At 37.2% G+C, this 15,244-nt stretch overlaps 1 protein-coding gene across 1 annotated transcript; it reads right to left on the bottom strand.

Annotated features, from left to right (window-relative positions):
- Window positions 1-21: 21 nt before the first annotated feature.
- Window positions 22-12,892, bottom strand: PHAX (phosphorylated adaptor for RNA export). The gene is made up of 5 exons (XM_031448928.2): window positions 12,758-12,892; window positions 10,695-11,308; window positions 8,867-8,987; window positions 7,254-7,337; window positions 22-1,296 (listed from the first exon to the last, which is right to left on the bottom strand). Exons 1-5 carry the CDS (start codon window positions 12,851-12,853, stop codon window positions 1,027-1,029), a joined length of 1,185 nt encoding a protein of 394 aa, XP_031304788.1. The 5' UTR covers window positions 12,854-12,892; the 3' UTR covers window positions 22-1,026.
- Between the last annotated feature and the right edge of the window lie 2,352 nt (window positions 12,893-15,244).

Genomic DNA, 15,244 nt, shown 5'->3' with positions numbered 1-15,244 from the left:
AATAAAGTCACTTGAAACTCATTAAGGACCGCCAAAACTCTAATTTTATTTTTGCATTCTTTAATAATAAAAAGCAACCAATAACCATTTTTCTCTTTTTTCTCTGCTTAGACCCTTAGATCCAACTTCAATGACCATGTATTTTAGGAACTACTGAAAGACTTCAAGTACACTGCTGTAAAGAATACTTTATAATTGCTTCCTAAATATTTTTGCTTAATCTATTTTGTAAACTATAGTCAACTCTTGGAGCATCTTAAGTAAACTATCTTTACTTCCTTAAATAAAAATGAGTAATTTGAAACATCATGCAGATGAAACATTTTCAATACCTAGACTCCTTAACATAAGGTAAAAAAATCTTAGGCAGGCCACCCCCAGGAACTTTTTAAATGTCATGGTAATTATGCAGGTATAGATCATACTCAATATTTAGCATGTGACTAAGGTAACTAATAAGAAGTCATAAACAAAGTTAAGAACCAATACTTCTTTGAAAAGCTTCTGATGTTTATTTACTTCTGGACAGACAAGTAAGTAGAAAGAACCACTAGTAAAAACCTATTTTAATTTTAGTCTCTGTCATTAAAACTGCCTAAGAGTTCTAAGATCATAGAAGAACTAAACTTGAATGCATCTGTAATAGCTTAACAATATTATTAGGATATTTAATGGAATGTTTTGAAACCAATCATAATTCATTGCAAAGATAAATTATAAAAAGAAAACAAACTTTGAATGGCCAGTTATAACCTGGACAAAACTATCAACTAGTAATAATTAACACATGCAACAGATTGAGAAATTAAATCCTCTGCTATGTATTTTTATGTATTTTATCAGACATGAGAAATTTTACAATGTTTCTATTGATCGCATTCATTTCCCCACATATTCAGTTTTATTGAAAACAAGAAAACAGTTCTCTCCAGATTTCTGCTTATCAGTGCAAAGTAAAAGAAAACAATCTCAGTAGAAATGGCTTATTACAATGTTATTTTAGAAAGGCTTATTCCTCAAACTGTACTAAAAGATGTCCAGATCATGAGAATGATCAACTTCAATGGCTTCCTCTGCATCCAACTTTGTTTCTCCATGTCCCTCCTGTGATTCATCAAGAGAGGCCAGGGCCTCATTTGTGTCACTTGCAAAAGTCTCTCGTGATGTATCATCTTCTTCTTGAAAATTCAGACTTTTAATAGCTTGTTTCATCTTTTTTCCCAACACTTGCGTTCTTCTCTTCCTAGCAGCTTTTTTATTTTCATATTCCTTTTGATTTTCAATGTAGAAAATGTCCTACAATAAAGGAACAACTGTAGTAAATAAGAACTACCATTTATTAAAAGTCTGTTACAAGGCAGACCCTTTACATTCATGATATCCAAAATACTCAATTTCTCACAAAAAAAATCAGCATTAGACTGATAGACACAGAGTCCACGATATTAGATACATCTTCATTGCAAGTTGAGGATAAAGCTATGTTTCAAACTCAACCTAGTGTTAGGTCTAAGGTCAATGTTTACCCTACCATAACATATTAATCTACAGTTAAAGGTTTTTTAAATGTAAAGATAAAGTAGAAAATCATACTATTTAAAATTTAAATAAAATATAATTTATCACAAATAGGAAGGCATTTTACCAAAGTCTCTGGTATAATAATTTACTAATTTTGAAATGTCATCATAACTATATGTGATTGCACATATTAAGAAACTGAGCCATGCCTGAACTGTGTGATTTAAGTATGATCATGTAACTAACACAATGTAAGAAAAATTCCATCCCTGAAGCATTACTGTAGTTAACATGTGACAATGTAAATCTCTGTCAAAAACTTTAATCACAAGGCATAAAAATAATATAGTCAGAACTGGGATCCATTCCAGGATGTCAGAAAAGGGACTTCATAGCATGAAAGTATGAGAATCTTGTTAAGTATATGTATTCTCAACTATTGCACATTTCAAGCCAAGTAATTCTTTGTGTGGCAGTCTGTTGTATGCCTTGTAGGGTGTTCACCAGCATACCTGGCTTCTACCCACTAGCACATACCCACCCCACCCCTAAATTGTAACAACCAAAAATCTCCAAACATTGCCAAATGGAGGTAAAATCGTGAGCATATGAGAACTGTTCAAGTAGAAAGTACATGTCCACTGAAGCATTACATGGAAAAACATAAAATAACTTCTGGGAAACTTGATACAGGTAAGTGAGTGTAATTTTAGAGTGCAGAGAAAAAACAGTAGGTCAGGGATCCAAAGAGAAGGCCAAAATGACAGTGCTAATACAGAAAAGGTTCAAAGGCTTACAAAAGAAGCTAGTATAGGCAGGACACACTTTGACACCCTCTTCTGTTCTAGAAAGGGACTTTTTTTTTTTTTTTGGCAGGGGGCAGTAATTAGGTTTACTTATTTATTTTTAGAGGAAATGTCAGGGATTGAACCCAGGACCTCATGCATGCTAAGCATGTGCTCTACTGCTTGAGCTATACCCTCCCTCCTTAGAAAGGGACTCTTAATAACTAGCCAAGCCAGTCCCTATTATATTCTTTAAGTGCACACAGTGCAAATCCCTTCTTATTTACAAAAAGCAACATGGAGGATGGTGAGATAAAGGGCGTCCTCTCCTTCGCTAAGTGATTATAAGCAGCACACGGAAGGAAAGGAGTAAGGAACCCTAAAATGAAGGCGATATGGGAAACCTTCAGAAAAGGAGGGCTCTGATGAAGAGAAGGAAAAAAAGTATTTGCTAAGAAATGAGGAAGGACTGGGGTGAAGGAGGAAGATACATATGGGAGAAAACAGCGCAGGAAGGACAAAAAAGGTTAATTCAGAGGAAAAAGAGGCCAGATATCACTTCCTGAATGAGCACTTTTATGAGCCAGGCATTATGCTAAGAACTTTACACATGTCTGAACTCTTCATTCGCACAAGAACCTTAAAAGGTGGGGATTATCTTTGTTTTCAGTGGGGAAAGTAATGCACAAGATTAGATGTATCACATTAAGGCATAAAGTCTAAAGTCATGCATGGTTTCTCCAAATCCATATTCTGAAACCTTATTATGTGGCCTTCCCAAAGTGTGATAATTTACAGTTTTTTCAAGGGTCTATGTATTTTCAAGTGGAGAGATAGCAGAGGTATTTTCATTTTCTAAGGGAGCACATCCAAATATCTTGATAAGAACAATTCTAACTAGTACAATGCTTTGCAACACTAAATAAAATTATGAAGTGCCCATTGTCCCTCCAAATATGGCAAGCCTTATTAAAAAGGAATGTCATTCCCATGAGTTATGAATTTAAATAGAACAAACTGGGGAATGGCCCGAAGACATGTCTTTGTAGCATACTGTTAATGTTAACAACAAATGCAGACAACAGATAATCTGAGAGCATTTTTCCCCCTTCCATCCACATCTCTATAATTAACTGTGTAAGTTAAGAACCTAAACCGTATACTATTTGCAGAGGGAGACAATTATAGTTGCGCTTTTTAAAAAAATACAGCAAATCAACTTCTAACTATTCTTCCTTGTTTTCTTCACAAATTTTTTATTTTCTAAAACAAAACTTAAATAAGGCTACATACCAAACCAAAATCAAATGAATAACAATTGAAAAGAAGCTCACTCAGTTCAGTTCTGGCTTCCAAGTTCTACAGACTGTGATTGTTAGCAATGTAGTAATTAAAAGAATAGTTATAACATCCTTATTTGAATGGCATATGAAATTACCTATAATAAAATTCTATTTGCCTTCAGGGTTTTCCCTCTAATAACAAGTCAATTCATACACATGCAGAAAAATCGTAAAAGTCAAAACATTTATAGCCCCTCAAAACAGACCAAATCGTTGGTAACATTTTGGTGTTTTACCTACCAATCTATTGTCCCCTGCCCCACTTTCTTTATAAATGTGTACTTTGCCTTTAAAAAAATTCAGTTATTAATGCATTTTCTAATTTTCTTAAAATTGCTTCATAAAGATACAGGCTTACAGAACAGTCTTTTTAAGAATGTCCCTATAAGCCAACATTCCCCTATTATTAGGTATTACAAATGTTTCTTTTCTTCTTTTTTTTTTAGTTTTTTTTTTAATTGAAGTATAGTCAGTTACAATGTGTCAACTTCTGGTGTACAGCCTAATGTTCCAGTCATGCATATATATACATATGTTCCATTTTCATATTTTCATTAAAGGTTATTACGAGATATTGAATACAGTTCCCTGGGCTATACAGAAGAAATTGTTTTTTAAATCTGTTTTTATATATAGCAGTTAACATTTGCAAATCTCAAACTCCCAAATTTATCCCCTCCCATCCCCTTTCCCCAGGAACCATAAGATTGTTCACTATGTCTGTGAGTCTGTTTCTGTTTTATAGATGAGTTCATTAGTGTCTTCTTTCTTCTTCTTCTTCTTTTAGATTCCACATATAAGTGATATCATGTGGTATTTTTCTTTCTCTTTCTGGCCTACTTCACTTAGAATGACAATCTCCAGGTCCAACCATGTTGCTGCAAATGGCATTATTTTATTCTTTTTTTTAAAATTTGTATACATATACCAAAACTTCTTTATCCAGCCATCTGTCAATGGACATGTAGGTTGCATCCATGTCTTGGCTATTGTATACAGTGCTTCGATGAACATTGGGGTGCATGTATCTTTTCAAATTAGAGTTCCCTCTGATATATGCCCAGGAGTGGGATTGCTGGATCATATGGTAGGTCTATTTTTAATTTTTTGAGGAATCTCCATACTGTTTTCCATAATGGCTGCACCAAACTACATTCCCACCAGCAGTGTAGGAGGGTTCCCTTTTCTCGACACTTTCTCCAGCATTTATCGTATGTGGACTTTTTACCGATGGACATTCTGAGTGGTGTGAGGTGGTACCTCACTGTAGTTTTGATTTGCATTTCTCTGATAAATGCTACTGGGCATTTTTTCATGTGCCTATTGGCCATTTGTGTATCTTCACTGGAGAATTGCTTGTTTAGGTGTTCTGCCCATTTTTGGATTGGGTTGCTTTTTTTTTTTTTTTTTTAATTTATTTATTTATTTATTTATTTGCTATGAAGTTGTATGAGCTGTTTATATATTCTGGAAATTAAACCTCTGTCAGTCTCATCATTTGCAAATATTTTCTCCCATTCCGCAGGATGTCGTTTTGTTTTGCTTACAGTTTCCTTTGCTGTGTAAAAGCTTATTTAATTAGATCCCATTTGTTTATCTTTTAAACATTTCTTTTATTATAATGCAATGTTTCTGGCAGTTTAAGGTTAAAAAACTACTAACATTAAATCCCTTTCTCCACAATGAGTTAGAAGAAATCCCTTTCAAAGACAGTAATTCAGTGAGAGCAACACAGGTTTGCGGTCAGTGGTCTATGTGATCTCAAATTAAAATTAAATATTCTTTTTATTGCTCTTCATTTGCAAAGGAGGTAATACCCACTAATAGACTGTGACAAAGATTAAGTCAGAAACATTTGGTCCACCGCCAGGTGAGTGGTAAATAAATGTCATTTTCTTCTCTCCGATTCCTAGGAATTGTTCAGGTTTAGTTACTAACAAAAAGGTTTTCTAGACATCATTTTTATTTAACTCTTTTATAGCACTACTAAATAGGCAGGAGATATTTCAAGTCCCCACTTTTTATGTGATAAAATTAAGGCTGAGGAAGAGTAAATAATCTGCTCATACTCATATAATCATTAAATGGCAAAAATAAGATTAAAGCCCAGATTTTAAATCTTAAAAGAATTCTTTTCATCACATCATGCTATTTCTTTGAAAAGAGTAACATATTACAATCAAACAAAAACCCAAGAAGAGTGTTCCTTCTAAGTACACACTTTTGGTCAGGGATTATAGTGGGAGAGGAGGGAGAGCATTAAGGTATAAACTGTGTTCTATCACTTAAAGGTGTGTTTCCAAGGAAATCTATGTCATTACAAATTTATGCTATCAAAATAATTGTTCCAAAGAGGGAAAAAGTAGTTATGGAATAGAGATTTCAAATGTGCAACAACAGTAACATTTTCTATAAGAATTTTAATAACATTTCAAAAAACTGAAAGTGAATAGATAGAAAAAAATAAAAAAGAAACACTGAATAGATGCAAAATATGCTCACATGGAGTATCAGCTCAAGAGAAATGGCTTTTATTTATCTGTTACCACTAACATTATACTAGTACAGCTAAAGCACATCCTATCACCCTTATCACCCAGTGTGATAATAAAGAGAATACAAAACTTCTCCAGTATTGTAACTGTGTTACACATGTGCCATCTCCTTCCTGTTTAAGAAGCCAGTTCTCAATTCTGATCATATCTGCTAAATGTAAATCATGTTCCTTGATTAACAAATCAAAAGATACCAAATTTTTAGCTGTGAAAAACCCACACTATATAAGATTTCCCATACGGCATTCGAGTAATACAAAATGACTAAGAATACTAAAGTGCCTAGATTCCAATATATAAGAAACAACAGATAGAGGAATGAACAAAACAAATGCATGAGGAGGCCATCATCAGAATGTGGTACATTCTATAAGATAATGACCTTGGACTCTTCAAAAGGTCTAAATCAGAGGAAAACGTGGGATTAAAAAGATCAAAAGAGATGTAACAAATGGCATGTGGAAATCTAGATAGGATCCTGGTTTGGGGGAGGAAAAAAGCTCAAAAATACATTCTTGGGACAATTTAGGCAATTGCAGTCAGGTCCAGATAGATAATGCTATGACACTGTTTTCATTGCTCTTAGGTGTGACTATGTAGGATATTATCCTTATTACTGGGCTGAGTATCAAGATGTTTGCAAATGGTACAGGAAATAAATTGTATAGGTAAAATAAGAATGTCAAAATAATAACCACCCCTGAATCTAGCTGAAGGATATATGCATATTTATCCTATTATTTTTTCATCTATTCAGCATGTGTAAAATGTTTCATTAATAAAAGTTGTAGGAGGGTAGAAAAAATAGTTATGTGCTAAGAGACCAGGAAAATTGCCATAAAAGAAATCTTGATCTTAGCTCTGAAAGGGGAGAAAAAGAGGAAGCAAAGCTTTACAAAAAGCACAAGTTTTACTTGAAGAGAGGCAATGACAAAACTGGTCAATTTAAGGCAGAGCAGGTAATGGACACTAGTAGAATATGAAGCTAGAGGCTGAGTGGAAGTCAACTTATGACTGATCTTTAAAGTCATGGTCACTATTATTTTTACCTTAATTTGTTCTTCACTGATACTAGGAGTATTCTTCAGGAGATTCAGGAAAACTCCACCTGGAGTTCTTCTTCGACTACCATTCTACAAAAAGGAACCGAAAAAATTACCCTGTGTAGACTCTTCCCATGAATGGCCAAAGCAACTTTCAGAGGCATTCCTAAGGAGAGATCAAGGTCAGCGGCGACCACTCCTGTTTAACCGCAGTGTTCTCTCCTCTCCATACTTCATTTGATCTATTCTTTTCCCCATAGCATGTATCACTTTTTAGCACACTTGAAGATACTGTGTTTATTCTTTATGGACTATTTCCCTCATCCCCAACTACAACATAAGCTTCCTGAGTCTAGAACATAACACACAACAATAAATTGCACAAGGAAAGAAGGAATCAAAAAAGTGAATGGGGACTTGTGTTTTCCCAACATTCAGTAGATTTCCATTAACTCACTGCTTTTATTATTACAGTCCTAAAACATTGATAAAATCTTTACCTTCATTCACAGCTGAATGAAAATTGTCACTTAAACAGTGACACAAATAGGGGTGCCAGTACATTCATGATTATTATAATTTGTTTCGTTAACTTCCATAATCTATGTTCACAGGCTATTTCCACAGCCAGTGCTATGGATTCTAACTGGTTTCTTTCCTCTCCATTTCCACAGCATAATATTAATTTGGTCTCTTGTGATGTTACTATTCAAATCCATGAGGAATAAACAAGAAAGCCACTCAAACTTCATCCTCATCCTGTGGTGAAAAGTGAATTAAATGAGATCCGCAAAACAATTCATTATATGGCATAAAATGCTACCGCTTGTGATCTTGCCCCAGCCAGCGAACTGATCTTCCTGCCATTCTGGAACAATAAAGTGGTTTTTTAACCCTTTTTTCATTTTTGCTTCCCCAATGCCAGAAGCCTCTTTAGACATTTTCTTTTCTGTTCACCCCCACCACTCATGAAATTTTAACATTCAGATATACTTTATATCTATCTGTGCTTTTTAAATGATAAGATTTATTTTTGTGTGTCCCCAAGAACCAATCTTCAAGAATGTATGAATTAAATGAACCAAAAGTAACTTCTGTTCACCGTAGCTAAGTATTGGGCACTGTGATAATTACTTCATATACATTATCTTATCTAATCCTTATAATATGGGATTGAAACCATTTTACAAGAAAGACTGAAGTCTGAGAAGTCAAATAATTTAGCCAAATCTCATACCTAGTAAGTTGCAGACCCAAAATCAAAACAAGGCACCTCAAATGCCAAAACTTATATTCTCAAAATCTGAGCTTCCAGGTTCTCATCAAAGTTTTCTCTTAAAATTTCAGCCCCTACTTTTAATGAATCCTGTAAGAGATTTGTTGTTGACTGCACACTAACAGGCTACAATTTATGTATGCTTTTTTGTAAGGAAGTATTAATTACAAAAACTGACTATACTGAACTTTTAAATTCAGTTTTCATTATTAATGAAGTTTTAAAAAATCTGAAACACACTGTAATGATTCACAAATAAGAAATCCAACAAAGACAAGTTCATTGTATAAAAAAATCACATAATACAATGCAAAACCAGAAACAACGAAGCAGTTAGTCTTACCATTATAAAGAGGCCACCATTTTGTTCAACTTCAGCAGTTTCCATCAGAAGTTCAATTGCCTTTTTGTTCCCAATTATTCTCACTACTCGGGCTATCAAATCTTTCTTTGGTTCCTGCAACCTGATAAGGAACAAATAAAATAATATTAATCTCTTTATTTGTTGTGTAGTTGAGGAAATCTACCTTTAGTCTGTAATCAGTCCCCAACTATAATTAAAATCTCATTCTAATAACATTTGTTTTTCAAAACCTTCAATATAATGTTGGAATCACTGACATGGAAACATTCCTATCTGGGGTCACTCAAGGAGACAGTAACCTCAGGGTTCCATCTCAGGTCTTAATAACTGGCCTCTTCACTTTGCCTTATTGGATCATGGCAGATTTCAAAAGACATGCACACAGCAAGGGGAATGCAAGCCTAAAAGCAAAAGAAGATAAAACCAGTCCACTCTCATCAAAACAAATAAACATACACCATGCTTTTAAATTACGATGCCTAAAAGTTAGTTGTTCTAACTCCAGAGCTGTCTGGGAACTTTAAAATGGATTGGATTTTCCCCTTACAGTCTCACTGCCTCAGAACAAAGGATAAAGCTAATATTTACTAAAGGCTTATTATGGGATAAGTACAATCCTAACAACTTTATGAAGTGGGTTTTATTATTTTTATTTTACCATTGAGAGGTAAAAGCATAGGGAGCCTAAGTAAGCAGCACTTCTAATATCAGAAGCCATACTTCATAAAGATGAAGAAGTCTTAGGTGTTCCCTAACCAGACCTGGCTCCTTTCTTATCTATTGAGAAAAGAGCTCTAGACTAGGAACAAGGGGCTAGAATTTAGTTCCAGGTTTGACTCTGAGCAAGCCACACAACTACTGGTTCATATTTGTAAGCGAGGGCTTTGGTTTACAAAATCTCTAAGTTCCTTTCCAGCACTCAAATTCCAAATTCTCTCAGTATTTAAAAAATCTGGTACTAGTAAACACTTGTTTTCCTCCTAGCTATATTACTCTTGAACATATCTGTTTTCAAATTTGTGACACTGTTCATTAGTGATTTAGAGCTACTAAAAAGTAAACAAAATTTCAACCTTTAAAATTTCATGTTAAAAATACACAAAATGTAAATTTACCAAACATCAAGCAATTCTACTTCTGTTTATTGAAAAGAAATGAAAATACATGTCCAGAGATGTGCATGTGAAAGTTCATAACAGCATTATTCATAATTGCCAAAGTGTATTAGCCAATATGGATGTGTGTGTGTGTGGTATCAATGCAAACTGATACCAGTAAAAAGTAGATTAGCAGTTATCTGGGAATGGGAACAGGAACTAACTTTAAATGGGCACATGGGTATGAGCGATCTTAAAGGGTGATGGAAATATTTTAAAAATGCTTCATGCTGGTGGTTGGACAACTGGGAAATTTACTGAAAAATCAACACCTAAAATGGGTGAATTTTATCATATGTATAACATGCCTCACTAAAGTTGTAAAAAGAAAAAAGTCATGAATGCTTGAAAACACTCAAAAAATTCACGTGATTTTAAAAAGACCTTTTTATCTAAAGAATTCTATAGCACTAAGTGCAAAGAGCTGCTTAAAAGTTCATAAAAATCTACAAAATTATTCAATCAAGTCTGTTCAAATTTAAGAACACCCAGATATATACATATAACCACATAAGCCCAGAGTTTGTGCCTTAAATTTAAAAATCTCAGAAAGGAACATCATCATTAATGTATCTGGAATCTATTTTATTTCCTACAAATGGAAGACAGTTGGTCAAGTGATCACTTGTAGGACAAATTTAAATGCTCACCTGAAAGAAATTTCATCAGCCACTTTCTCTTGAGAATCATCTTCTGTAATCTCATATCGGCCTTTATAATTCATTTCTAGTCTGTCCCCTATTCTGTCTTTGACAGGTCGTTTCCTTTTGAGGTGACCTTGCCCATTTTCCTCCTCCTTTGATTCCGTTTTTTTGCCACCATGCATATATTCATCTAGCTCTTTGTCTAATTCTTTTGTATGTTCTTGAGATTCCCTCTTAAGTTTCTTAGCAAGCAAATAATTGTAGGTCTCGGATTGTCTGCTTCTGTCAATAGTGCCCTCCATTCCCAAGATACCAAGTTCAGTGGCCACTGCATCTTGATTCTGTTCCTGGAGCACAGCACCCCATATGTTGTTAACCTTCTTCCCTCCGGGAAAAGGGGGCTTCTGGCTGCTCTGGCCAAACTGAAAAGGCTCTGGTTTGGGAGGAGGGTTAAAACATTTCTGTCGCTTGCGTTTCCAAAGAGAGCTGTCATCGTCAGAATCAGAAAAACTCTCTTCACTTGAATCCACACTTTTAACAGTCCGATAATGTGATACTGGCGCACAAGTGGTTGCAGTGCCCTGGAAGGGCCTCACTGCACAGTCCCCACCTAGGGCTTTCTGCAAGTGAAAGAAAATACAATCAATTCCACAAAACACATTAACTCCATCCACCATGTGCTATTTTAAAAAATTATTTAGGGATTCAGCTGGACCATTTTGAAGCAGAAATGATCTTCAAAGACAATCCAATCCAATTCTTGTATTTCTAAAGATCCATATGGAATTTCCAATTTTAAAGCCATAGATTCTTATTTCTATATAGCTAATGTAGCACTTAGTTCTAAGGTCTCTTTCTAAAAAATTACCAAAGCTCTTAATTCTCACCTTTAGAAGATTTTCTTCAGTTACTGTCAGAATGTTTGACAATGACATACAAAATAACTGTTACTAGCAGTTAAAACAATGTTTTCTTTCTTTCCAAAGATGCGTGTCATGCGTTTGGACACATCAACTAACTTCACGTGGTTTTGTGACTATATTCCTTTTAGACTAGACAGTACTCCTTTGGGTAGGAATCTCCGACAAATTGCTTTTAAAACTGCAGAGTTCATAGCATTAAATTGACCAAGTCATGGGTCAATCTAAGGAAAACAAACTGAAAGAGACTGAAAAACAAAATAAATTGGAACCGATTTCCTAAGACATTTCTATGCAAAAGGAATCACCTTTGCTTTTTTCAACGAAACATTAAACAAAGTATTTGTTGAGTTCCTATTATGCACTAGGAATGGGGGTGGGGTGACGTTAAGTCAAGAAGGTAAGTCTTTGTATCTTGAAATAATAATGGCAGCTACCACTAGTCAGCCATTACTCAGGATCCACTGAAGCCTTAGAGCCACCCTATCAGGGGCGTCCTACTACCATTCCTGTTCTAAAGACAGGGGCGCAAGGCTAGATACCCTGTCAGCGGTCACACAGTGGCGGCGCCAGGATTCGAACGCGGGCAGCCTGACAGTAAAGCCCTCTCAAAAGAGCTTGCTACTCAGCACGGCAGCCCAGACAAACTCCGACTTAGAAAACTGGGAGGCTAACACAAAACCCGGTGCCACATTGTGGCATGACGAAGCTCGGTTCCGTAGGAAAATGGAAGACCAGGCCCCTGAGCAACTGATGAACTTAATCCCTAGTCCTCACTCTCTATCTCTTCAGGGCGACAATGAGCGCCATGCTGTCTGCGGGCCGATAGTCTCAGGTTCTGCATCTTCCTCAAAAATCCGTCCTTACGGGACAACTTAGCGGTGCCTGTAGGTTGAGAAAACGAGGAGCGGAGCGCCGGAGGCGGGGAAGAGACAGCTGCACGCCCGCCTCCGGGAGGCCGCACGCCTCGCGGGCCCCGCCTCGCAGCGAGATGCCGGGCCAGGTTCGTACGGCCCACGGCTCCGCGCGCCAGGCCGGGGACGCCCGCCCGCCCCTCACCCTCCCCGCCGCGCCGGCTCGCGCGCCCCTCGTCACAGCGCGGGCTCCACGCTCCCAGCCCAGAAGCACCCGCCCGCCCTCCGCACTCACCGGCACCTGCAGCGGCCTGTCGCTGGGTGCCACCGTCATGTCGGAGTCCGAGTCAGAAAGCTGCCCATCTTCCATATCGCCGGCCTCCTGCGCCATCTTCCAGCGGCGCGGCGCGGCGCGGCGAGCCGGACAAGCACTTCCGGCGGGGCGGCGGGCGGGGCCGACGGGCGGGGGCTGCCGCGGCGGCGGCGGGAGGGGGCTGGCCCCGACGCCTGCGTGGAGACTAACAGATGGTGCGTCGTCATTGCAAACTGCTCACTTAAGCTACTCGGGGGAAAATGAATCCCCTACTGCCCCGACACGCTGGCGCCTTTTCTTCCGAACTGTTTTCTTCATACCTAAAGATGTGCATGAATGGCAGCCGTAGAGGATTCCTGCCTTGGCATCACCATCCCCTCCTGGATGCTCGAGGCAGGTCTTCCTGCTTCCATTCTCGCTCCTCTGCAGTCCACCCTGCAGGTAGCTTCCCGGGGAGCCTTCCAGGCAGGATGGGAGGTCGCCACCCTGCTCAGACCTGGGCTTTCCTCCTCACGATAAGGCCTGAGTTCCCAGCACGGTCAGCAAGGCTGCGGGTCTGTTGTCCCTCCCTGACTTTCCAGCCACGCACTTGTTCCTCAGGCACCCTTTCTCCTTTACCAGCCAAAGGCCTTTGCAGTTGCTGTTCCCTCTGCCTGGCAGACCCCTCTAACACCCCGACCCAATTTTCCCACAGGTTCTCTCACATGATTCAGGAGTCGGAGAAAATGCCACCTTCTCAGAGAGGTCTTTTTCGATCGCTCTAACTAAAATAGGGTCCTCTAAAGTCACTCGCAACCCCTTTTGTTTTCTTCATGGGATCAATAATCACAGATGTATTTGCTTTAGTTTTTGTCTTAATTCCCACTAACATATCTGTTTTATTCACTGCTGTTTCCACCAGTGTCCAGTCCAGTGACTTGTTTATAAAGATGGTCAAGAAATACATACTGATTTTTTCTTTTACATGAAGGGGATCTTGTTACTTTTACTTTTTACTGTTCAGTGATGTACTTTAAAAAAGAAACGGTGTAGCAGTTTATCCTGGACACCTTTCCTTTCCATACAGAAATATAAAGATCTAGCTCGTTCTTTTTAATGACTCCGAGTTTTCATTGCATGGAGGTACCATCATTTATTTAGTCTCTGATGGTGTACATTGATGGTGTAACCGGTTTTGCAATTACATGTCTCTTTACAAACTTGTTTTAGTATTTCCTTAGGATACGACTGTAGACTGTATGGAAAAGAATGATAAAGATTTTTGAAATGTGAATTTAAGACCTATAAAGGAATTTAGAAATCACGTGGTCCAATTGATTTTGGTAAATGAAGAGATTACACAGCTAAGCTATTGATGACCTGAGTCTTGACTGCATGGCTACTAATTCTTAGAAAACTTTATTGTATTACCTTTTCTGCATCGAATTACAATCCCCCTGGAACTGAGTCTTGTGTATGGTGTAAGGTAGGAGTATATTTTCATGCTATTAACATTTCATGGGATGCAGCTAAATATCATATAATGCATAGAACAGCCCCTCACGTTAAAGACTTTCTCCAGTGTTTTCCGCTAGTTTTAGAGTTTCAGTTCTAAGCTTTAGGTCTGTGGTCTATTTTGAATTAATTCTTGTATATAGTGTGAAGTAAAAATCAAGGTTCACTTTTTTTTTGCACCTGAATATCCAAATAATATAGCACTATTTGTTGAAAAGACTCTTTTCTCCCTTGGATTTCTTTGACACCTCCATTGAAAATTGACTGTATATATGAAGGTCTGTTTCTGAGTGCCCTATTCTGTTCTAATCTTTATGTCTATCTTTACACCAATGTGACAGCTTCTTGATTACTATAGCTTTATAATAACTGTAAAATTGTTATAATAATTGTTAAAATTAGGTAATATAGATTTGTTCCTTTTTTCCAAAATTGTTTTGGCGATTCTGGATCCTTTGCATTTACATTTAAACTTTAAACTCTGCTTGCCAATTCTATCATTTTGATTGGATTGCACTGAATCTATAGGTTAATTTGGACATTGGGGAGACTATTGTAGCCTGATGCCATTGAACGCTGAAATCATATGTTGTTTGGTTTTTTTTTTTTTTTAAAATGGAGGTACTGGGAATTTAACACAGGACCTCTGTGAATGCTAAGCATATGCTCTACCACTGAGCTGTACCCCCATCCCCCTGAAATCATATATTTTGTTTGTTTATTTGAAATCATATATTGTTAATTAATAACTCTTCTTCTGACTCTGGGCTCATTAAACCACTAGATACGTAGTATGTACCCTGGGAGAGAATGCAGTAATTAGAGGATGTGAATGTTTAGTCCTTTCTGAAAATAATTTTTGCTGTAAAATAATAAGCTGGCATTTTAGTTGCAGCATCATTTTTTTTGTGTGAGCTTGATTAATATGTTTCTCTAGAGCAATAGTTAGTGTCACTCACTCATACTCTAAGTCAG

The sequence above is a fragment of the Camelus dromedarius genome, chromosome 3 (genome assembly GCF_036321535.1).
Source record: "Camelus dromedarius isolate mCamDro1 chromosome 3, mCamDro1.pat, whole genome shotgun sequence".
Classification (NCBI taxonomy): Eukaryota; Metazoa; Chordata; class Mammalia; order Artiodactyla; family Camelidae; genus Camelus; species Camelus dromedarius.
This window is presented reverse-complemented; position numbering and strand designations above follow the sequence as displayed.

Coding starts and splice junctions, on each gene's coding strand:
- PHAX (XM_031448928.2), bottom strand. CDS start 12,853: ATGGCGCAGGAGGCCGGCGATATGGAAGATGGGCAGCTTTCTGACTCG. Junction 7,338..8,866: donor ATGGTGGCCTCTTTATAATG/GTAAGACTAACT, acceptor TCCTTTTTGTAG/AATGGTAGTCGAAGAAGAAC. Junction 1,297..7,253: donor TCAGTGAAGAACAAATTAAG/GTAAAAATAATA, acceptor CCTTTATTGTAG/GACATTTTCTACATTGAAAA.